This window comes from Dendrobates tinctorius, unplaced genomic scaffold (genome assembly GCF_039654945.1).
Source record: "Dendrobates tinctorius isolate UK_male_01 unplaced genomic scaffold, ASM3965494v1 ptg000223l, whole genome shotgun sequence".
In the NCBI taxonomy this organism is placed as follows: domain Eukaryota; kingdom Metazoa; phylum Chordata; class Amphibia; order Anura; family Dendrobatidae; genus Dendrobates; species Dendrobates tinctorius.
The window spans coordinates 4,598,908-4,623,541 of record NW_027361890.1 but is presented as its reverse complement, the minus strand read 5'-3'; the positions used below and the strand labels follow the sequence as shown (position 1 = coordinate 4,623,541).

Sequence of the window (24,634 nt, the reverse complement as noted above, 5' to 3'; positions counted from 1 at the left end):
CCGCGACCGTGGGCTGAAGTGTAGCGGCAGCGGCCGTGGGCTGGAGTGAAGCAGCAGTGGCCGCAGGCGGTAGCAGACAGGCCGCAGCCACGGGCTGGAGTGAAGCGGGGGTGGCCGCTGGGAGCGCGGACGGATGGTCGGTGCCCCTCTGCTGGACGGCTCGGTGCTGTCTCTCTTTTGTCTGCAGTGAGTTCCCCTTCGATCTCTCCGGTCGCTGCCCTCCTCTCTCTGCTCTGGCTCTCGCTCTGGCTCTCTGGCGCCCTCTAGCTTCCTTCATCCTCTCCTGCTCCGTCGACTGACTGCTGTTGGCGTCTTCAACCCCTTTTATACTGGCTCCACCCCCAACCTTTCTAGAAGACTCTGTTCTGTCCCCTAATTATGTCCCCCAGAATGAGTCCCCCTAGGAACCTTGGTGACAGCCCCCTTGGTTCCGGTCCAGAAACACAGCGGGGACTCCTCCTCCTACACTGGAAAGCCCCTTTAAAGTGATCGGAAAATCTTGGCTAATTCATGTATAACAGATTTATTACAGATCGAAGCATTGCTTGAAATCTTAATTTTAATGTTTACAGAATCCATAATTTATTCAGTGTCCCAGCTAGTTATTTGTAAATGAAGAATGATGAAAGTAAAGTCATGCTAATCACCTATTGATGCTGTACTTTACATTTCCCAGAACGCCAACACTGTACGATCCTGAGTAATCTGGGAGCCGAATAGTCGAGAGCTTCTGTTGTAGAACAATAATCCCTTGTTGACGGGCTGTAAGGAAACACAAGTCTCACATTACATGAGTGTAAGTTTAATTGTAAAATGCTGCGGGAAATATTGATGCTATATAAGTAAAATAATAATAATTATTATTATTATGAGTGCACACTAGGCAAAAAAAACTAGTGCAAAAGAACCCCTTGGTGACAAGGCCAAATTTCAAATTTTTCAAATCTGACTTGCAAGGTTTCAATATATCCCAGCGATTTTACGTTCACATTATACTTTATGTTAATGGTAAATTTGGGTCACTATATTTTGTTTTTATTTATTAAAAAAATCTGAATTTTTAAAAAAAATAAAAAAAATAGTAATTGTCAATATTTGAATCATTATGCCATTAAACCAGATAATCATATCACACAAAAGAATTAACAAACAAGATTTCCCACAGGTCTGGATTACACCAGTGCAAATTTTAAAATGTTCTTTTATTTTGTTAGGATGCTAGAAGCTTAAAACTTGTAGTAGTCATTTTTCAGTTTTTCAAGGAAATTTACAAAACTTAGTCTTTTAGAGACCTAGTCAGTTTTGACGTAAAGTTTGCGGGTCCTATATGAATGAAAACCCCCAAAAGTGATTCAATTTGAAAATGGCATTCATCAACATATTCAAAACATATTCAGGTAGTTTATTAATCCTTTAGGTGCTTTTCAGGAAATAATGCAAAGTGACATGACTGGGAAGAAAAACATGAAAAAATGTTGCTAACTTCTAAAAAGGCCACTACATCTGGCAGACTCTGAGGCCATTACTCAGCCATGATGAATTGTCAAGTTAAAGTATTCTTAAGCTGCCCAGCTGCTGATAGCGCAGCTAACAGAAGGAAATGAACTTTTACCAAATTTTTCATGTTGAACCGCACGTGATGTAATAATGGATGCAGAACAGAATAAATCAATTTTGTTTTTATTTCTATTTATTTTTGCCTCTCCATAGCAGAGATATTAGCAATGAAAGTATTGGCACTTAATAAATTAACTTTAGTCAAGTCCTAGTAGACGTTTCTCATACTGGTAGAAGTACACACTCCATGAAAATTCCAGCTTGCACCTAACTAAAGTTAACTATTATCTGTCAAATACTTTGATTGCTAATATCACTGCAACAGAAAGGCAAAATAAAAAAAGAAAACATTTTATTTTGCTCTGTAGCCACTACTACATCTTGAGTCCAGCTCAACATGAAAAATGTGTTTAAAGTCCATTTCTTCCTGAGATCTGCAATTCCAGCCCTGCAGCCAAGCAGCTTTAGAACTCTATTAACCTGTAGATTAACTCCATGTCTGCAGGTTAATAGCATTTGGAGATATAACAGGTTCCCTTTAAGGCCAGTTTCACACGTCAGTGTCTCCGATATGTGTGGTGACAGTTTTCTTACGTACCGGAGACACTGACACACGTAGACCCATTCAAATGGCAAGCAGGGGAGAACGGTTGAATTAAAAATTGACCTGCTGTGACCTCAGGACCGATGGAGAATGCAAGTGATGAGGTCACGGCAGTTCAAGCTCTGTCACAGTGACCTCATTACTTACATTCTTCAACGATCCTGAGGTCACAGCAGGTCAGTTTTTCATTCATTCATTCTCATTTGCTCGCACTGATCATGGCAGAACAGGGGAGAATGGATGAGAGCCGGCTTCAGCACCAGCCGCCGGGGGACAGCAGCTTACAGTAGCGCCACTTCCCCGGCGGCCGTCTGTGTGGTCCTGATGTGGCACACGGTTGCCACATGTGTGCAGCACATAGTACACCCACAGACACTGATACCTCTGGTACCAGTTTTTCCGGTACTGTAAATATCAGGAAGTGTGAAACCGGCCTAAGTTAGGGACAGATTGGCAGGCAATAGTTACAAAAAGCGGACAGTGTGGCAGCTATGAACTATAACACCACTGTTCTGATCATGGAGTGAATTACCTATACGATGGACTACTTGCTAGAGATGGGGTGCTCCTTACGAAGACTGGAAAGCATGTATTTGGAAGCTGCCTTGCTACACTCATCAGGAGAGCTTTAAACTAGAACGATGTGGGAAGGGAAGCAAAAGGCCAGAAACAGCCATGTGTTAGGTACTTCTGGGGTGGACCCGCTAGACCGTGGCAACGAACCTCCTGGGGGCGAGCTGACCAGGTGGACCACCCCCTATACAGGGAGTGTTTGGGGCAGGCCCGCGGGTAATTATTACCACGGCAGCTGGTACCCAGGGAATGTATAGAGGGTCCGGCTACAGGCCGGGGATGCTGGGGGGAACCTCCTCCGGAGCAGGAAGACGGATGGCGGTCAGGTCAGGGACACATGCGAGACGGGGACAGCAGGCACGATCAGAGCGGTCACAGGTGCGGGAACAGGACAGGACGGAACACGACCACGGACCTCCCGATCCTAGGAGAGAGGACAGTGGAGAAGACAGGTGAGCTACAAACAGACAGGACGCAGGAGCGTATATAGATGAACGGGCCAGAATCACTATCAAAGCTAAAGTGATAATCAGGCGCCGCTAGCAGGGAGAGGCGGCCTGATATAGGAGTAGTATCAGAGACTTCCGGGTCGTGACCTCTCCAGTGCAAGAGAGGAAGGCGCGCAACCTCAGGGGGAACAGGAGGCGCGCGTGCGCCCGAGCACAGTGTGTGCGCACGACCGCCGAGGAGGAGGGACAGGGGAGCGCACCCGGCGAGATCCAGAAGACCGGATGGACGTGGTCGCTGGGTGGAGGAGAGGAGCCAGGAGGGATCGCGGGGAAGCCCGAGGCAGCCGAAACCGTGGTGAGGAGGCCGCCGGTGAGCGGGTAAGCTGCGGTCGGGGAGAAGGGACCGGCAGAGTGCACGGCTGCAGCCGCGTGACAGTACCCCCCCTTACGCGCCCCCTTATGCAGACCGGAAGAAAATTTAGCCAAAATTCAAGGCGCCTGGATATTCTGCTGAGGCTCCCAGGACCTCTCCTCGGGACCAAAGCCCTTCCAAATAACTAGAAAAAAGGTTCTTCCCTTTTGCCTCCTCATGGCCAAAATATCTTTAACCTCAAACTCATCGTCTGCGGAGACAGGCGGAGGCGAGTAAGGAGCCGTGGAACGGAAGCGATTGAGGATGACTGGTTTTAGAAGGGACACATGAAAAGCATTAGGGATGCGGAGTGAGGCGGGAAGCCGTAGTTTGTAGGAGACGTCGTTAATGCGGGACAAGACCTCAAAAGGTCCAATATAGCAGGGACCCAGTTTATGGGAAGGGATCCTGAGGCGAATGAACTTGGAGGCCAGCCAAACTTTATCACCTGGGTGGTATGGCAGGACATCCAGGCGCCTTTTGTCTGCGTGTTTCTTTACCCTGTCACAAACCAACTCGAGCGCGGCCTTGGTCTCCTGCCAGATCCTGGAGAAATCGCCGGACAGAAGATCAGCCGCCGGTACACCCGAGGCAGGAGGAACCGGTAAAGGTACACCCGGATGTTGCCCGTAGACGACAAAGAAAGGAGATTTGCCAGAAGACTCACTGACGTGGTTGTTATAGGCAAACTCAGCCCACGGGAGTAATTCAGACCAGTCGTCCTGGTGGACATTAGAAAAGTGCTGGAGGTAGTTCACCAAATTCTGATTAGTCCGTTCCACCTGACCGTTGGACTGTGGATGGTAAGATGAAGAGAAGTCAAGAGTGACATCCATCGATCTGCATAGGGCTCTCCAGAAACGAGAGGTGAATGGGACTCCTTTGTCAGAAACAATATGTTGGGGCAGTCCATGAAGGCGGAAGACATGCTGAACGAAAATTTTTGCCAAGGCTGGTGCCGATGGCAACCCGGGAAGAGAGATGAAATGCGCCATCTTAGAGAATCTATCTACCACCACAAGGATGACAGTACAGTTGGCAGACTGGGGTAGATCGGTAATAAAGTCCATGGCAATGTGTTGCCAAGGGGACGAGGGTACTGGAAGCGGGTGTAGAAGGCCGGAAGGAAGCTGCCTGGGCACCTTGATCTTGGCACAGGAGAGGCAGGAAGCGACGAAATCCCGGACATCCCAGAGAAGGGTCGGCCACCAGTAATAGCGGGACACAAGGACAAGTGTCTTTTTAAGCCCGACATGACCAGCTAGCTTGGAAGCATGTCCCCAGTGTAGAATTCGTCTTCGGTCCTTCTCTGGCACAAAAGTCTTGCCAGGTGGGGGTGAAACAAGAAAAAGAGGAGCCACCGTGATGAGTCTGGATGGATCCAAGATATGCGTGGGTTCCTCTTCTACATCTGCGGAAAGAAAGGACCTGGACAAATCGTCAGCTTTGAGGTTTTTATTGCCTGGACGAAAATGCAGATCAAAATCGAATCGGCCGAAGAACGACCACCTGGCCTGTCGTAGATTGAGTCTCTGTGCAGACCGAATGTAAGCCAGGTTTTTATGGTCTGTGAAGATTGTAAAGGGATGTACGGCACCCTCCAATAAGTACCTCCACTCCTACAGAGCTAACTTGATGGCAAGCAGTTCTCGGTCTCCGATGGAATAATTCCACTCTGGAGTGGAGAAGGACTTGGAAAAGAAACCGCACGTAACAAGCCTACCAGAGGGAGACTTTTGAGATAAAACTGCTCCAGCACCGGTTGCAGACGCATCCACTTCGAGGACGAAAGGCTTGTTGGCCTCAGGACGATGGAGTACAGGTGCCGTGGCAAATGCTTGTTTCAGAGACAGGAAGGCGTCTTCCACTTCAGGGGTCCAGACGTGCGGGTTGGCTCCTTTACGGATCAAAGAGGAGATAGAACCAACCAACGAGGAAAAATGAGGGATGAACTGCCGGTAGTAGTTTGCGAAGCCAAGAAATCGCTGAATGGCTTTCACCCCATGGGGATGTGGCCAGTTAAGCACGGAAGACACCTTCTCCGGATCCATATGCAAGCCAGAGTCGGAGATGATATAGCCTAGAAATGGAAGGGAAGACTGTTCAAAGGCGCATTTCTCCAACTTGGCGTACAGGCGATTTTCCCTCAATCGTAATAGTACTCGGCGGACATCTCTTCTGTGAGTGGACAGATCGGGAGAAAAGACAAGGATATTGTCAAGATATATACGACCACACAGGAGTACAGAAGGTCTTGGAAAATGTCATTTACAAATTCCTGAAAGACTGTGGGAGCATTGCACAAACCGAAGGGCATGACGAGATACTCGTAGTGTCCATCCCTGGTGTTGAAGGCGGTCTTCCATTCATCTCCGGAGCGAATACGGATGAGATTGTAGGCTCCACGGAGATCCAGTTTAGTAAAGATTTGCTCCCCTCGTAGCCGGTCGAACAACTCGGGGATGAGAGGTAGAGGATATCTGTTCTTGATAGTAATCTCCTTAAGACCCTGATAGTCAATACAGGGGCGGAGAGACCCATCCTTCTTCTTGACAAAAATGAAGCCTGCTCCGGCGGGTGAAGATGACTTCCGGATGAAGCATCTGGCCAAATTCTCCTGTACGTACTCAGTCATGGCCTGGGACTCGAGTGGACTCAACGGATAGATTCGCCCCCGGGGCGGGGTCGACCCGGGAACAAGCTCGATCGGGCAATCATATTGCCGGTGCGGGGGAAAAACCTCTGCCTCCTTCTTATCAAAGACGTCAGCAAAGGCCCAGTAGGCCGAGGGCAGATCCGCAGGGCCCAAGGCAGGTAACGAGTTCTTGAGGGGTTGTACTGGACGGAGACATTTAGTCTGGCAGAAGCGGCCCCAGCGAAGAATATCTCCGGACCTCCAATCCAGGACAGGTTCGTGCATCCTCAACCACGGAAGACCCAGGAGCAAGGTGTGGGACAGTGACGGCAGCACGAAAAAGGCTATTCTCTCACGGTGCAGGACCCCGATCTGTAACTCCAGCTCCTCAGTGACCAGCGTAACGGTCTCGCGCAGGGGAACGCCGTCGACTGAAGCTAACTGTCAGGGAACCTCCAAGGACCTGACAGGTATCCGCAATCTCTTCATCGCCTCGAGTTGGATAAAATTCCCTGCAGCCCCAGAGTCGATATAGGCCACCTCAGAAAAACGTTTAGATCCCTGGACAAACAAAACAGAAAGGGTCAAGGGTAGAGAGGTATCTATGACACCTAGGGAGGCCTCTCTTACCTGTCCTAGGCGGAGGCGTTTCCCGGACTCACAGGACAGGAACGTAGAAGATGGGAGGCGCTGCCACAATAGAGACAAAGACCATAAGTGAATCTCTTCTGGCGGCGTAGCTCTGCGGCTCTGAGTCGGTCCTCTTGCATGGGCTCTGGGGCTGACGCCGTGGCGGAGGGTCGCGAATGGGGAAGACTGCGTGTCGAAGGAGAAAAACGAGTGGGCCTTCTCTCCCTGGCGGCCTCGCGGGAGCGCTCCTGGAAACGTAGATCAATTCGCGTTGCCAGCGAGATGAGATCCTCCAAAGACATAGGTGTATCCCTGCCTGCCAACTCGTCTTTGATTCGAGCCGACAAACCGCGCCAAAAAGCCCCCACTAGGGCCTCGTTGTTCCACCCAAGCTCAGAGGACAACATACGGAACTGGATGGCATACTGCCCCACAGAGAGGGTGCCCTGGCGGAGGCAAAATAAGGACTCAGTGGCGGAGACCAGACGGCCGGGCTCATAAAAAAGACCTTACGAAAGGCCTCCAAGAAGGTCGCAAGCTGGGAGACTATCGGGTCATCACGCTCCCACAAGGGGTTTACCCAAGCCAGCGCCTCACCCTCTAAATGGGATACCATAAAGGCCACCTTGGCCCGGTCGGTAGGGTACTGCAGGGGCGCCAACTCGAAATGCAACTGGCACTGGTTAACGAACCCCCGACAGAGTTTGGGATTACCGCTATAACATGGGGGTTTAGCCAACCGGGGGGAGGGGTGAGGAGCTGCCACTGGTATAGGGGCAGCGGCCACAGTCTGAAGAGCTAGTAAGCGGTTATCTACCGAGGCTATATAGTTCAAAATGTGGGCCTGGGTGTCGCGCTGCTGGGCAAGTTCCTGCTGCAAGCCGGAGATCTGGGAGGCAATCCCAGGATCGGAGGTTTGCAAAGAAGAAAGACGGGACTCCCTTGATTTGAGGAACGACATGATCCTCGCCTGATTCTCACGAAGGAACAAAAGTTCCTTTTGGGTCAGGGTCGGGGTACCAGCGGGATCCATGGCCTGATTATTCTGTTAGGTACTCCTGGGGTGGACCCGCTAGACCGTGGCAACGAACCTCCCGGGGGGCGAGCTGACCAGGTGGACCACCCCCTATACAGGGAGTGTTTGGGGCAGGCCCGCGGGTAACTATTACCACGGCAGCTGGTACCCAAGGAGTGTATAGAGGGGCCGGCTACAGGCCGGGGATGCTGGTGGAAACCTCCTCCGGAGCAGTTAGACGGATTCAGGTCAGGTCAGGGACACATGAGAGACGGGGACAGCAGGCACGATCAGAGCGGTCACAGGTGCGGCAACAGGACAGGACGGAACACGACCACGGACCTCCCGATCCTAGGAGAGAGGACAGTGGAGAAGACAGGTGAGCTACAAACAGACAGGACGCAGGAGCGTATATAGATGAACGGGCCAGAATCACTATCAAAGCTAAAGTGATAATCAGGCGCCGCTAGCAGGGAGAGGCGGCCTGATATAGGAGTAGTATCAGAGACTTCCGGGTCGTGACCTCTCCAGTGCAAGAGAGGAAGGCGCGTGACCTCAGGGGGAACAGGAGGCGCGCGTGCGCCCGAGCACAGTGTGTGCGCGCGCCCGCCGAGGAGGAGGGACAGGAGCGCGCACCCGGCGAGATCCAGAAGACCGATGGATGTAGTTGCCGGGTGGAGGAGAGGAGCCAGGAGGGATCGCGGGGAAGCCCGGGGCAGCCGAAACCGCGGTGAGGAGGCCGCCAGTGAGCCGGTAAGCTGCGGTCGGGGAGAAGGGACAGGCGGAGTGCGCGGCTGCAGCCGCGTGACACCATGCACCTGACAAATGCTATTGAGGATTCTGCTATTAGAAGTGGAAAGGAAGAACAAAGACAAAAGAATCTAAATAATAAAAATATTGGAGAAAGAGAAACCAGTCACAAACTAAAATATTTCTATACTAATGCACAAAGCATGGGCAGCAAACAAGGAGAATTGGAACTACTAACACAGGAAAAGAAATATAATGTCATTGGAATCACTGAAACTTGGTGGGACGATACACATGATTGGAATACAAGGCTAGAAGGATACAACTTGTTTGCTAGAAACAGACTTGATTAACGTGGAGGAGGTATGTTAGAAACGCGTATATCTGCACAGAGATTGAAGCTTCAGAGACTGGGAGTTCTGTGGAAACTGTTTGGGTAAGAATACAAGGACAGAACAATGGAAAGGACACCATTGTAGGCATTTACTACAGGCCACCTGTGCAAGCTGAATATATGGATGAACTCTTTATGCATCAAATGGCCATTTTCTCCAAAAAATATGACATAGTTGTCATGGGAGATTTCAACTATCCTGACATTTGTTGGGTATCTCTCTCAGGCAAAACTAACCGGTAAAGGAAATTCTTATCCTCTCTTGCTGACAACTTTATCTTCCAAAAGGTTGGGGAGAAAACAAGGGGATCTACTACCTTGGATCTAATCCTTATAAACAGGGAGGAAATGGTTGAGGAGGTAAAAGTGGCTGGAAACCTAGGAGGTAGCGACCATGCTATTTTAGAATTTTGGATAACTAGAGGAGGAAGACCTGTGAAAACTCAGACGTCAAGGTTAGATTTCAGAAAGGCAGATTTTAAGGGATTCAGAAAGAAAATTGGAGGGATCCAATAGCTGGATATCCTTAAGGACAAAAATGTCCAGGAAGGATGGGAAATCTTGAAAAATGAAATTCTCAAAGCACAATTGTTAACAATTCCGAAAAGAGTGTAGCATATTAAGCATTTAAGGAAACCAGGATGGATGAACACAGAACTTAAACACATGCTAAAAAGGAAGAAAGAAATGTTTATCAAATGGAAAGAGGGAGTCATATCTAAAAAAGAATATAATGCTGTCTGCAGAACCTGCTGGGCACAAATCAGATTTTCTAAAGCTGACAATGAATTGAGGCTTGCATCTGTTTTCTCTCAGAAAGGAAATGTAACATCAACTGTTCTTCACTGTCCTATTAAGGGAACAGAAGAATCTAGAATATCTAAAAACAGAAAGATAGTGAGGAAACATTTAGCTAACCTAAATGAATTCAAGTCTCCAGGTCCAGATGAATTACACCCCAGAGTACTGAAGGAGATAGCAGAAGAAATTGTTGAACCCCTTTCCATAATCTTTGAAAATTCTTGGAGAACAGGAGAAGTCCCAGAAGACTGGAAAAGAGCAAATATTGTTCCTATCTTCAAAGAGGGGAAGAAGGTGGACCCAGGCAACTATAGGCCGGTGAGTCTGACTTGTATACAAGGAAAGATCTTTGAACAAATTATTAAACAACATGTATGTCAGTACCTGGATAAGAATGAAGTGATTAAACAGAGTCAGCATGGGTTTGTAACTAATAAGTCATGTCAGACTAACTTAATTTCCTTCTATGACAGAATCACTGATTGGGTGGATCAGGGAAATGCTGTAGATATAGTATATCTTGACTTCAGCAAAGCATTTGACAAAGTATCTCACACAATCCTTATTGAAAATATGGCTAAGTATGAAATGGACAAGGCAACTGTTAGGTGGATTCATAACTGGCTTAGTGATCGAACCCAAAGAGTGGTCGTAAATGGCTGCACATCCAGTTGGAAGAATGTCTCAAGTGGGGTACCACAATTCTCTGTCCTGGGCCCTATATTGTTCAACATATTTATCAACAATTTAGATGAAGGAATTGAGGGTAAACTGATTAAATTTGCAGATGACACACAGCTAGGAGGGATAGCTAATACTAGAGAAGAGAGAGAGGATTCAAAAAGATATAAACTGGAGCAGTGGGCAGCAACTAACAGAATGGTTTTTAACAGGGGAAAAATGCAAAGTACTACATCTGGGCAATAAAAATGAAAAAATCATATACAGAACGGGAGGAATAGGGCTGAGCAACAGCACATGTGAAAAAGACTTGGGTATACTAATAGATCACAGACTGAATATGAGTCAACAGTGTGATGCAGCAGCAAAAAAGGCAAATGCAATTCTAGGATGTATTAACAGAAGCATACAGTCTAGATCACGTGAAGTCATTATTGCCCTGTACTCCTCTTTGGTCAGACCTCATCTGGAATATTGTGTCCAGTTTTGGGAGCCACATTTTAAAAAAGACATCAACAAACTGGAGCAAGTTCAGAAAAGAGCGACCAGAATGGTGACCGGTCTGCAAACCATATCTTATGAGGATAGGTTGCAGGATTTGGGAATGTTTAGCTTGCAGAAGAGAAGACTGAGAGGAGACTTAATAGCGTCTACAAATATTTGAAGGGCTGTCACATTGTAGAAGGATCATCTTTATTCTCATTTGCACAAGGAAAGGCTAGAAGCAATGGGATGAAACTGAATGGGAGGAGACACAGATTAGATATAAGGAAAAACTTTTTGACAGTTAGAGTGATTAATGAGTGGAACAGGCTGCCACGGGAGGTGGTGAGTTCTCCTTCAATAGAAGTCTTCAAACAGAGGCTGGACAGACATCTGTCTGGGATGATATAGTGAACCTTGCTGTGAGCAGGGGGTTGGACCAGATGGCCCAGGAGGTCCCCACCAACTCTATGATTCTATGATTCTATGATTCTCCCTTATTAGCTGTAAGACATTGTGGAGACAATAGTTTATAGGTAAAAAACAGTGTGGGTCATGTACCAAAAGCAGGCCAGTGTGTGTGTGTGTGTGTGTGTGTGTGTGTGTGTGTGTATGGAGGGGGCATATTTTGTGCAGGCATAATAATAAGGAGAAATTATCTTTTTAGGGTCTCAGTGTAGGGCAGATATTTTATTCAGGAACATTATAATGGCACTGTTATTTTTAAGGTAACTGTGTTGGGATGTCCAAGAGAACAATGCAGAGAGTGGAAGTCTGCAGAGATGAGCTGTGGATGTGAAAAGTCATCCTGGTATCTGGACAAGATGGAGAAGAAAAGAAAGCGAACAGCTCAAATCAGAGACAATGTCATCTATAAGTTACCTGGATGTAAATGTTTATTTATCAAAAGATAGGGTACGGGAAAAAGGAAAGTCAGCACACCACAGCATGCTGGTCTGTAATAGTGGAAGTCCTATGCATGGAGCCGCCCCAGTCCAGGGCATCAGCAATCAGCAGAAAAAAAGAGAGATGTGCTCCAGCGATGAAACAATCCACTGATGTATTAAAAACAGTTTTTTATTTGCTTCTAAAAAACATGAAAAACAATGTGGGTAACACAAGAGGCAGAAATATGACCAACGCGTTTCAGCAATTAAGCCTTAATCATGGTAAGGCTTAATTGCTGAAACACGTTGGTCATATTTCTGCCTCTTGTGTTACCCACATTGTTTTTTCATGTTTTTAAGCAGCAAATAAAAAACTGTTTTTAATACATCAGTGGATTGTTTCATCGCTGGAGCACATCTCTCTTTTTTTCTAAATGTTTATTTGTGATACTGAGTGTGTCTCATCAGTGCTGTGGTTCCTCTTTGGTCTGCAGTCTGATGATGGCTGATAGCTACAACTTCCAGCACTTTTTTGCCATTGTTAAGGTAAAACTGAGAATTGTAGATTAATGCAATACAATTATATATGGGGCTGACTTGACATTGCAATTAATCGCTGTACTCAGTTAGACAATGTATTCATGTACTGATGATGGTTCTGGTGATGTATTTACAGTATGTACTGATGGTGGTTCTTGTGATGTATTTATGTACTGATGTTGATCCTTGTTATGTATTTATGTACTGATGTGGTACTTATGGTGGTTCTATTGATGTATTTATTTGCAGATTGTGGTTCTGGTGTTGTATTACTGTACAGATTATGGTTCTGAGGATGTATTCCTGTACTAATTATGGTTCTGGTGATGTATTCATGTACTGATGATGGTTCTTGTGATGCAATCCTATAGTGATGATTGTTCTAAAGAGTTCGGTGCTAATGATGGTTATGATACTATATTTATGTACTGTTGGTGGTTCTGGTCATGTATGTCTGTAATGTTGGTGATTTTAGTGATGTATTCATGTACTGTTATTGGTTCTGCAACAATTGTTCATGTAATAATTCATAACTTGTCAGATAATTGTCTCACACAGTATAGGAAAGGCTAAGTGCAACATGAAGGGATAAGAGAAAGGGAACCAAACACTAGGGAAGGTGAGAGTGGAGACCCCTAGACAGATCATTCTGTCTGCCCTATTGTTCCGCACCTATCACTGAGCAGGATACCTAATCCCTGCCTGACCCTGGTGATAAGCTCTGTACAGGAAAGGACAGTATGAACACTAGTCAATCTCCACTAACGCTAAAGATGGCTAGGATACACAAAACAAGGGGAAACTTAGCTTCAGTGGACCCAGAGAGAAACACCATCATCCTTGAAACTCCAAATAGGATGCTAGCTGACAGCTGTAGCTTTAAGCCTCAACAGGGAAGTGCAAATATAAAATCATTAGAGCCAAGGGAGGTGGCAACTGGGTTATAGCATCAGAAGTACCAGACAGAAGTCTACATAGCAAACTGCTGAGACCCTCTGCACCCAGATGCAGTGCAACCGGTCTGCAGCCTCTGACACATTCGTGACAATAATGTGATACATGACTATGTTAAAAAAATAGGGTGTCATCCGCCAAGTTAAGAGTTACTACATCTGTATTTACATTAGAAGCATTAAGCACTATATCATACAAAAAATTAACAGTGTTTAATATATTCAGTGTCAGGATTTGGTTCTGCTTGGCAGTTCCTGTGGTCATCACACTCATATGTGATTTTTAGACTTACGATCGTTCATGTGCTTACTAGCTTTTATTTGCCTGCTTCTATAGTTTTGCACTGAACAGTGAGAAAATTAGGAAGATGCACGTAACTGTATGCAAATGGTTGTGAAGTGGTGACGTTTATGCAAATCACTTAAGATTTGTATATGAGGGGGCGCCCATCTGAATTTTTGCCCTGGGTGCAGGAAAATCTAGATGTGCCGCTGCACTGTGTTTATATTATGTCCATATGACATATCTATATAATTGCCTTGCAATGTTTTCATTTCCTGTTCTGTCCAGATGTCACTGTATCCCAGAATTCCAAGCGGAGGAAGTTCACCAACTGCCATATTGGGACACCCAAGTGATGGGTGTCTCAATATGGAAACTGCTGCGGGTACCAACCTTTTGCGCGGTACCACCAGTGGAACACCATCGCACCACACACACACACTCACACAATCCCAATCACACTCACACACTCAGACTCACACACTCATACACACACACTCACACTCACAAACACACACTCACACAATCACACTCACGCAGCCTTTTCGTGGTACCACCAGCGGAACATCGCAACACTGCACCTGCACGAATTCCGTGCAGGCATAGTGAATCATTTGGCTGATCCCGGCGGCAGATACATGACCTGTCTACAGGCAGAGGAAGCCAGTCACATTAAAGGGGATTTCCCACGGACGAAAGTTCATTTTAAAAATTGTCTGTGTCTGACCGTGTACAGAGCATATCACATCTCCTGGGCAGGGGAGGAAGCAAAAGGCAATGCTGACATTACAGCAGGGGATCACAGAGGATTCATTTTGTGAGGTAAAATATTTCACTGACTGTTTTTAAACAATATTTTACCTCATGTATCCTCTGCGATCTCCTGCTGTAATGTCAGTATTGTCTTTTGCTTCCTCCCCTGCCCAGGCGTTGTGTTATGTTTTGTACACGGTCAGAGACAGGGGAGAGAGAGACAGAGCACATGGGGAGACAGCTCAAATGGGCCAGCACATGAGGGGAGAACACAGCACAGTAAGGAGAGAGACAGGAGACAAGGAGGAACGCACATAGGGTAGACAGGTCAAAGAAGAGAGCACAGACGAAGGGGAGAAGTCAGCACATGGTGAAAGAGAGAGTGGATAGGTGGGTGAGCACATGGGGGGAGAGATTCTCAACTCTGCAAAGCCTGCCCCCATCGTGACATTACCACCCTCCCGATGCGATAGCATCAGGCCTTCATCTAGTATTTCTTATATAAGTTTTACAGCACAGTTATTATAATAATACAGGGCCACACTGCCTGACCCACTATCTTGTTAAGGGTCATAGTTAAGTATTTTTATTCCAGGAGCCAACTTTACTTTTCTGCAGCTAAAAAAGCAAAACAAGAGGCATAACATAAGATAGCAAATAATACCCAGAATATCCAATTACACCAGTGGCCTTAAACTAATCAAGCATGTTTTTCAGGTGGGGATTAGTGGTGAAGTCATGCTCATTTGCTTCTACAAAGCAATTCCCTTATGCCTTATTCAGATGAGAGTTATTTTCAAGTTTTCTCAGTGCTTTCGATCAGAGTTTCATTAGATTTTTCAACAGGGAGTCATCAGAGTTTGATCTAAATTTCAGCACTTTTTCTCACAAGGAAAAAAAGTTTCTCCAGCTTCTTTCAATCTTTGAAAATCGGACAGCATCTTAGTGCTGTCTGATTGTTTTCACAGATCCATAGACTTGCACTGTCCAATCTGTTTCGACTCTCTGACTAATATCAGACAATTTTCTGCAATTTTGTGCGGACCCCTCAGTCTGAGGAAAAAGAACATACTGTACATGTGAACTACCATTAGCTCCAACAAAAATTAAGTGAGATAAAGTAAAGAATATAAGCAGAGACACACCATAAATAAAATGAAGTACCAACATAAAATTAAGTGCCAACTAATCTCATAAAATAAACAGTTTATTGAAAACATTAAAACAAATACAGGGGATACGAAAAGTATTCAGAACTGTCATGATCGAGGTTGGATCTGACAGAGTAAATGCACAAAGTAACCTTTTTTTTTCCCTTGGCTGTGTGCCAAAGGTGGTTTTGCCCCCGGTGGCCATTAGGGTCATTGCACTTTGGTTACCTTAGTTTGTGCACATAATTATTTATCAGGTGTGATGGCTCTATAAGAGAGTATCAGGTGTGTTAATCACTGTTGGTGATAAAGTTTCTCATTTGCAAGCAAGCCTGGGTGAAGGATGGAGCTAAAGGAGAGTCATGGGCAGCTCAGTGAGATCCCTGGAGTGTCAGCTATGGTGTCTGTAAGGAGTGCTGTCAAGGCGTGGTGGAGTCGCAGCTATGGTGTCAGCAAGGAGTTCGTGCATGGATTGGTGGAGCGGCAGCTATGGTGTAGAGCTGCACTCAAAATGCTGGACATTGCTGCTGAGAGCAGGACTCAAGCATGCTGGACTTTTTGGCAAAAAAGCTTGACTCATTTGCGTGACTCTGTTTCTGGACAGCTGCACGCAGGTTTGGACTCTGTTTGCTCCAAGGCTGCACTATGATGCTGAGAAGGTCCGTTTCTGGACAGTGCACCCAGATGTCGGACATGGTGGAGGAAAAGATGCACGCAGGTGGTGGGCTGTTGCTGGGAGCGTAAGCAACAGAGCAAAGCTAAGTGGGGTTCCCCTGTTTTGTCACTTTTCCTTATGTGTGTTTAGTGCAGTGGTGGGATTAGTTTCCACACCGACCAATTCCCTAGTGAGGGTTTAAGTGCAGTGCGAGTCAGGGTTTTGAGGTTGCTGATCGGCGCCTGGTGCGGAACCGGCCTAGGGAACGTTAGGAGTGTAGAGACACTGACTCAGGGGAGTGCAGGAGGTCTCCACTTTCCTGTCCCGTTTCCCTATCGCAGGGCCACCATTGTTATTGTTACCCAGGTTTTCCCTATTCCCTTTGTCTTATTGTATTAGTTACCGGCCTGCGGGCCGCATCACATAGGACAATCACACGTGCTGCGTCCTGTTGTATCAGTTACCGGCCTGCTGGCCGTGTCACTCAGGACGGGGCATGTGACAAGAACCCTTTAAAATTTTCACTCTTTGTTTCGTTGCAGCCATTTGGTAAATTGACTGAAAAAAACAGAAATGTAGAAATTTTTGCAAATTTATGCTCCTTGTAGGTTCGCGCCTGTCTGCACTATGTATGGTTTCCATTGGATTTTTATCACTTCATAATTGTAATATTGATGGCCTAAAATGTTCCCTTCCCTCCATTCTCTTCCTATAACTTGATGTTCTATTGGACATTATACTTTTATTCTATGATATATTGATGCTGATATTGTCCTAGTTATTCCCTTTTTTTGCTTTTTTGTAGTTTTAGAAATGAAAATTATTTAACCTTTCAATAAAAATTGAATTTTGAAAGAAAAAGAAAAACTGAAATATCACGTGGTTATAAGTATTCAGACGCTTTGCTCAGTATTGAGTAGAAGCACCCTTTTGAGCTAGTACAGCTATGAGTCTTCTTGGGAATTATGCATCAAGTTTTTCACACCTGGATATGGGGATCCTCTGCCATTCTTCCTTGCAGATCCTCTCCAGTTCTGTCAGGTTGGATGGTGTACATTGGTGGACAGCCATTTTCAGATCTCTCCATAGATGCTCAACTGAGTTTAGGTCAGGGCTCTGGCTGGGTCAGTCAAGAATGGTCACAGAGCTGTTCTGAAGCCACTTCTTTATTATTTTAGCTGTGTGCCTAGGGTCATTGTCCCTTTGGAAGGTGAACTATTGGCCAAGTCTGAGGTCCAGAGCAATCTACAAGAGGTTTTCATCCAGGATATCTCTATACTTCAATTGCAACCAGTCACCTGTCCCTGCAGCTGAAAAACACCCTCATAGCATGATGCTGCCACCACCATGTTTCACTGTTGGGATTGTATTGGGCAGGTGATGATTTGTGCCTGGTTTTCTCCACATATACCGCTTAGAATTATCACCAAAAAGTTCTATCTTTGTCTCATCAGACTAGAGAATCTTATTTCTCATAGTCTGGGTCTGTTATGATTCCACCACTCGGTGGGGGAAGAAGGTGCCACTGAGCTCCACCCCCCACTGACCCTACCTACTTGCCGGTCCCACCCTAGCCGGTGGGCGACAACTGGGCGGCGGTCCCTACCTCGGCGTAAGTGCAGGGAGCTACAGTGAGGGTAACCGAGGGTGGAATGAGTGCAGGACAACCTAAGGGAGACAAACAGCAGCAAGGAGGCTACTAGAGTGAAACTAAAGAGTGAATGAACCTGAAGGGTAAAACCACGAAACCCCAAACTAACACAAAAAATACTAAGCTTTCAGCAAAGATAAAAGCGGAAAGCTGGAGTCCCAGAGGTACTCAACGAAAGAGAGACCGGGAGGCTGTCTGAGGTAGTACCAGACAGCGCAGTAGGGAAGGCAGGAATCCGTACCACAGAAGAATCACCGGCAAGGAGTGAAAGCCCTGTGGAGTGCTAAATAGGAAGAAGGCGGGACATAAGCACAGGAAACAGTGAAGCAGCCAATCACCAGAACGGAGGAAGAACGATGAACGAAAAAGAACTAGTTGATCAGAAACTGTATATTAAGACTGGTTGTGTGGCACAGCCAGTAAGGCAGCGAGACTTGCTGTGGAACACAGACTAGACCCCGGTACGAATCCTGACATTACCCCCTCCTTTATGAGGGGCCCCTGGACCCTCACACAGGGAAGGCTTCTCAGGAAAATTGATATGGAACCTCTTACATAACCTGGGAGCATGAACCTCAGAATGAGACACCCACGACCTCTCCTCAGGGCCATACCCCTTCCAGTCCACCAGGTACTGCAGGACCCCACGAACTCTCCTGGAGTCCAGGATCTTTCTTACCTCAAACTCGGGGTGACCAAGTACAACAGCAGGAGGTGTGTCAGCCGGACAAACTGGAGGTACATAAGGTTTTAGGAGAGAGACATGGAATACCCTATGCACTCTCATCGCCTGGGGGAGGTCCAATTTGACAGAAACAAAGTTGATTATCTGAGATATTTTAAAAGGACCAATGTACCGGGGAGCCAGTTTACCAGAGGGGACTCTTAGTTTCAGATTTTTAGTAGAAAGCCACACTTTCTGCCCAACTTCAAAGGAAGGACTTCTCCTCCTTTTCATATTAGCAAAGTGGCACTGTGACTCATGAGCCTTTTTGATGTTGCTTTGGACTTGCTCCCAAACTGAACGCAGATCAGAGGAAACAATCTCTACCTTAGGATTGTCCGTGGGGTCCTCAGAGAAAGAGCTGGATTTAGGGTGAAATCCCATGTTGCAGAAGAAGGGAGATATCCCTGTGGAAGAGTTCACCCTATTATTTATGGCAAACTCTGCCAGGGCAATAAAAGATGCCCAGGTCTCTTGCTTATTAGTCACATAACAACGTAAGAATTGCTCAAACCAGGATTCTATTACTGTTTAATGTCAGGATTCGTACCGGGGTCTAGTCTGTGTTTCACAGCAAGTCTCTCTGCCTTACTGGCTGTGCCACACAACTAGTCTTAATATACAGTTTCTGATCAACTAGTACTTTTTCGTTCATCGTTCTTCCTCCATTCTGGTGATTGGCTGCTTCACTGTTTCCTGTGCTTATGTCCCGCCTTCTTCCTATTTAGCACTCCACAGGGCTTTCACTCCTGGCCGGTGATTCTGTTATGATTCCACCACACGGCGGGGGAAGAAGGTGCCACTGAGCTCCACCCCCCACTGACCCTACCTACTTGCCGGTCCCACCCTAGCCGGTGGGCGACAACTGGGCGGCGGTCCCTACCTCGGCGTAAGTGCAGGGAGCTACAGTGAGGGTAACCGAGGGTGGAATGAGTGCAGGACAACCTAAGGGAGACAAACAGCAGCAAGGAGGCTACTAGAGTGAAACTAAAGAGTGAATGAACCTGAAGGGTAAAACCACGAAACCCCAAACTAACACAAAAAATACTAAGCTTTCAGCAAAGACAAAAGTGGAAAGCTGGAGTCCCAGAGGTACTCAACGAAAGAGAGACCGGGAGGCTGTCTGAGGTAGTACCAGACAGCGCAGTAGGGAAGGCAGGAATCCGTACCACAGAAGAATCACCGGCAAGGAGTGAAAGCCCTGTGGAGTGCTAAATAGGAAGAAGGCGGGACATAAGCACAGGAAACAGTGAAGCAGCCAATCACCAGAACGGAGGAAGAACGATGAACGAAAAAGAACTAGTTGATCAGAAACTGTATATTAAGACTGGTTGTGTGGCACAGCCAGTAAGGCAGCGAGACTTGCTGTGGAACACAGACTAGACCCCGGTACGAATCCTGACAGGGTCTCCTTCTTGTGTTTTTTAGCAAACTTTATGCTGGCTTTCATATGTCTTGCACTGAGGAGAGGCTTCCATCGGGCCACTCTGCCATAAAGGCCTGACTTGTGGAGGGCTGCAGTGATAGTTGACTTTGTGGAACTTTCTCCCATCTCCCTACTGCATCTGTGGAGCTCAGCCACAGTTATCTTGGGGGTTCTTCTTTCCCTCTCTCACCAAGGCTCTTCTCCCATGATTGCTCAGTTTGGCAGGATGGCCAAGTCTAGGAAGACTTCTGGTGGTCTAAAACTTCTTCCATTTAAGGATTATGGAGGCCACTGTGCTCTTAGGTACTGCAGAAATTATTTTGTAACCTTGGCCAGAGGTGTGCCTTGCCACAATTCTGTCTCTGAGCTCCTTGGCCAGTTCCTTTGACCTAATGATTCTCATTTGGTCTGACATCAACTGTGAGCAGTGTGGTCTTATATAGACAGGCGTGTGTCTTTATAAATCAAGTCCTATCAGTTTAATTAAACACAGCTGGACTCCAATAAAGAAGTAGAACCATCTCAAGGAGGATCACAAGGAAATGAACAGCATGTGACTTAAATATGAGTGTCTGAGCAAAGGGTCTGAATACTTATGACAATGTGATATTTCAGTTTTTTTTTTATAAATTTGCAAAAATGTCCACATTTTTGTTTTTTTTCAAGCAAGATAAGGTTCAGAGTGTATATTAATGAGAAAAAAATAACTTTTTTGAACTTACCAAATGGCTGCAAAGAAACAAAGAGTGAAAAATTTAAAGGGGTCTGAATACTTTCCATGCCCACTGTAAAAGGGAAAGATATGGAGTAAAGCAGAGTACCAAAGAACAGGGGGATTCAAACTATACAAAAAATAATAAATTTGGATAATAAAGGGCATATAAAAATTACAAAGACAACTGTGTGTCAGCCTGCAGCTCACAACTATGAAGAGTAGAGTAGAGTGGTATGTACAAACAGCAGATAGGTATTAAAGGAGTAGGCATTGTACTTACATCAAATGATGTACTTCAGTCAGGTAATGGTATAGTGTTGAATCCTCAGCCCCAACGCGCGCTTCACCCAAGTTTCATCAGGGTTGTGATCTGAACCCTGACATTATACTGCTGTCAGGCTGCCACCCTGTTCTCACTGCTAGAGAAGTCACCGCCACATCTCTGCAATGAGCAGTGAGACCAGGACTGCGGAGGTGATTTCCTCCAGCTTGGTAGCCTGGGATCACTAGTACAATACCAGGCTGCTGACCTGCACACACCAATCTTATCACCACAGTGTTCAGAGCACAACAGAGAAATCATCACGCTGCGGCGCTCTGAACACTGACTGAGCTCTGCTGCGTCACTGTAAGCCTCATTCAGACGTCCATGCATTACAGATATCTGAGGGAGGCCTAACACTGACATAGCAGAGCTGTATATCTAATAACATCATGTGACGCTCTCCGCGAGTCTTATCCCAGCGTGTGATACAGTCTGTGTATCTAATCTCATCATGTGTGATATACTACAAAGCCTTGTATCTATTTCAGGCTAATACTGTCTGCGTATATAAACCCAGCACTTGATACAATCTGTGTATCTAACCCCAGTGTGTGATACAGTGAGCAGTACTAACAGAATCCGCACTGCCTGCCATTCGCTGTGACATTGTCCAAATGTCAATGTATCACTTTGCAGTCATCAACAAAATTGCTCCACAATGTCATCCTAACTTAACCCCTTTGTGACCGAGTCAATTTTAACCTTTAAGAGGATCTATCACCTTCACACATATTAGAATATATCATTGTAAGGCCTGTTTCACACTTCAGTTTTTTACCATCAGTCAAAATCCGCCAAAATTTGAAAATGGCGGATCCGCCATTTTTTCCCATTGGGATACATTAGTGGCGGATTTTGGTGGATGGTCGTCTGTTACGTCCACTATTCGGCGGATCCGCCAGATTCCTGGCGGATTCTGTCTGAGGTGGACGAAGCTTGCAACGTTTTTTGGCGCCGTCAATATGGCGGATGACGGCGGTTCCGCCGTCGTCCGCCATGCGGTAGAATGGGCTCCTATGGGCGGCGGATCTGCCGGGATCCGCTATTTTGCGGAATCCGCCAGCGCACTGAGCATGCTCAGAAAAAAAGATACTTTTCCAGACAGTCCCAAAACTATATAAGGTGGGCTAATTTAATCATTGGGCCCAGACATCCGGCACCAGCCAGACTGATAGGAGACAGAGCCAGCCAGCCAGCCATCCAGCAAGCTATAAAACCTGCCTGCCCAGCTGCAAGACCCCTGGAGAGCAAGACCCCTGCACCAGCCTGCCTGACATCACCTGCCCAGCACCAAGACAGGACGGAGAGGCCTGCTAGCAAGCCAGCCTGCAATTGTGTGAGTATAACTATTTGTGTGTCTGTGGCTTGTCTGCCTGTGTGTGTGGCCTGTCTGTGTGTGTGTGACATGCGTGTTTGTGTGTGTGTGTGTGTGTGGTCGGCCTTCCTGTATGTATGTTCTTGGCCTCCCAGTGTTGCGTGTGTGTGTGTATTTTTATTATGCTTTTTTTTCATGCTTTAATTGTTTTTCTGTTGCATGTTCACTGAATTTTATTTTCATAGTACTGTAATTTTATTTAAATATTTGCAATTATGCTAAACTATTTGTGTGGGGCATGTCTTTGTGTGTGTGGCCTGACTGTGTGTCTGAGTGTGTGTGTGGTGTGCCTTCCTGCATGTATGTTCGTGGCCTCCTAGTGTGGCATGTGTGTGTGTGTGTGTATTTTTAGTATGCTTTATTTTCATATTTTAATTCTTTTTCTGTTGCATGTGTACTGTATTTTATTTTCATATTTGCAATTGTGCTGTGATTGTGTTGTGTATTGTATGTGGTGTTTCTCTTGTATATCACTGTTTTTTTTTTATTTTTCATTTATTGTGGTATTTAAAATAAAGAGCAGAGTAGCTCCTACTTGTGTAAAAAAAAAAGAAAAAAATTAACTAAAAAAAAAAATTTAATAAAATTTTTTTAAAAACTGTCAGTAGTATCATTTTATAACCAGGTAAAATAAAGTATGGGTATATGTACAAAAAAGGTACATAAAGTGTTGGTTTTTGGTATACAAGTGTGGTTATACTCTCAAGTGAGAGATTGGAATTTACACTTTCAAACACTTGGGTATTCTCTCGGTGAGAGATTTTCATGGAATTCAAACACATGCAAACACAAAGTGTAGGTATACACAGGAATTACACACATGCAATCACAGTGTGGTTACACTCTCAGTGAGAGTTTTTAAGGGAATTCACACATGCAAACACAAAGTGTGGGTATACACAGGAATTACACACCTGCAATCACAGTGTTGTTACACTCTCAGTGAGAGTTTTTCAGGGAATTCAAACACATGCAAACACAAAGTGTGGGTATGCACAGGAATTACACACCTGCAATCACAGTGTGGTTACACTCTCAGTGAGAGCTTTTCAGGGAATTCAAACACATGCAAACACAAAGTGTGGGTATACACAGGAATTACACACATGCAATCACAGTGTGGTTACACTCTCAGTGAGAGTTTTTAAGGAAATTCACACATGCAAACACAAAGTGTGGGTATACACAGGAATTATACACCTGCAATCACAGTGTGGTTACACTCTCAGTGAGAGTTTCAAGGAATTACACACATTAAATACCAATGAAGATTTTTTTTATGTTATTAAAATTTTCTTTATACTTTCAGATCATTTCAGGAAGGAACGCACACCCGCCAGTCCGCAGCAGACCCAACAGGCCGCAGCAGACCCACCTGGCCGCAGCAGACCCATACAAAAGAGTGAAAATTTGTCAGTAAGTATAAAGGCCTGAAAGCTTTTGTTATTCTTTGTATAGTAGCTTAACAAGTGTCTTTATACTTGCAGATCACTTCAGGAAGGACCACACACCCGCCAGTCTGCAGCAGACCCAACAGGCCGCAGCAGACCCACCAGGCCGCAGCAGACCCACACAAAAGAGTGAAATTTAGTCAGTAAGTATAAAGGCCTGAAAGGTTTTGTTATCCTTTGTATAGTAGCTTAACAAGTGTCTTTATACTTGCAGATCACTTCAGGAAGGACTGCAGAGCCGCAGCAGCGGCCACACCGCAGCAGACCCGCAAGCCAGACCGCAGGAATGTCTTCTTCTGAAAGCTCCCCTTCACATCATCAGTGAACTGAGGTAAATAATGGGGTTTTTTTACTCTTATTTTAATTTTTTTTTTAACCCTATATGCATGTATTATGTTTTCACAGGAAGCTGAATCTGAGGATTTTCCAGGAGGAGACATGCAGGGTGGAGAGACGCAAAGAGGGGGCGCGCAGAGTGTAAGTTTAGCACATACAGACATACATACATAATGCTACACCCAACACAAACATTCATCACAGCGCACACACAATAACTACGCATTCATCCAAACCAAAATTTATTTTATTTTTTTTGTACAGTCTTCACAATCTGGTGCCCGCACAAGAGCAACTCCCAGGACATCCCAGCGTCGTCGAGGTGATGCCTCTGGTGGTCGGCGAACGGTAAGTAACCCTATTTGGATAATTGAGTAATGAACCTCATGTGTTTGAATTGAATGTAATTTTTTTTTTTTGTTTTT

General features: G+C 45.8%; 1 protein-coding gene across 1 annotated transcript in view; it reads right to left on the bottom strand.

The window, feature by feature from the left end:
* Positions 1-24,634, bottom strand: part of LOC141059052 (bactericidal permeability-increasing protein-like) — a 172,072-nt gene that overhangs the window by 65,811 nt on the left and 81,627 nt on the right. Inside the window, exon 2 of the mRNA XM_073555261.1 lies at positions 648-762. Within this exon, the coding sequence (XP_073411362.1) occupies positions 648-762 (115 nt within the window). The remainder of the gene's footprint in view (positions 1-647; positions 763-24,634) is intronic.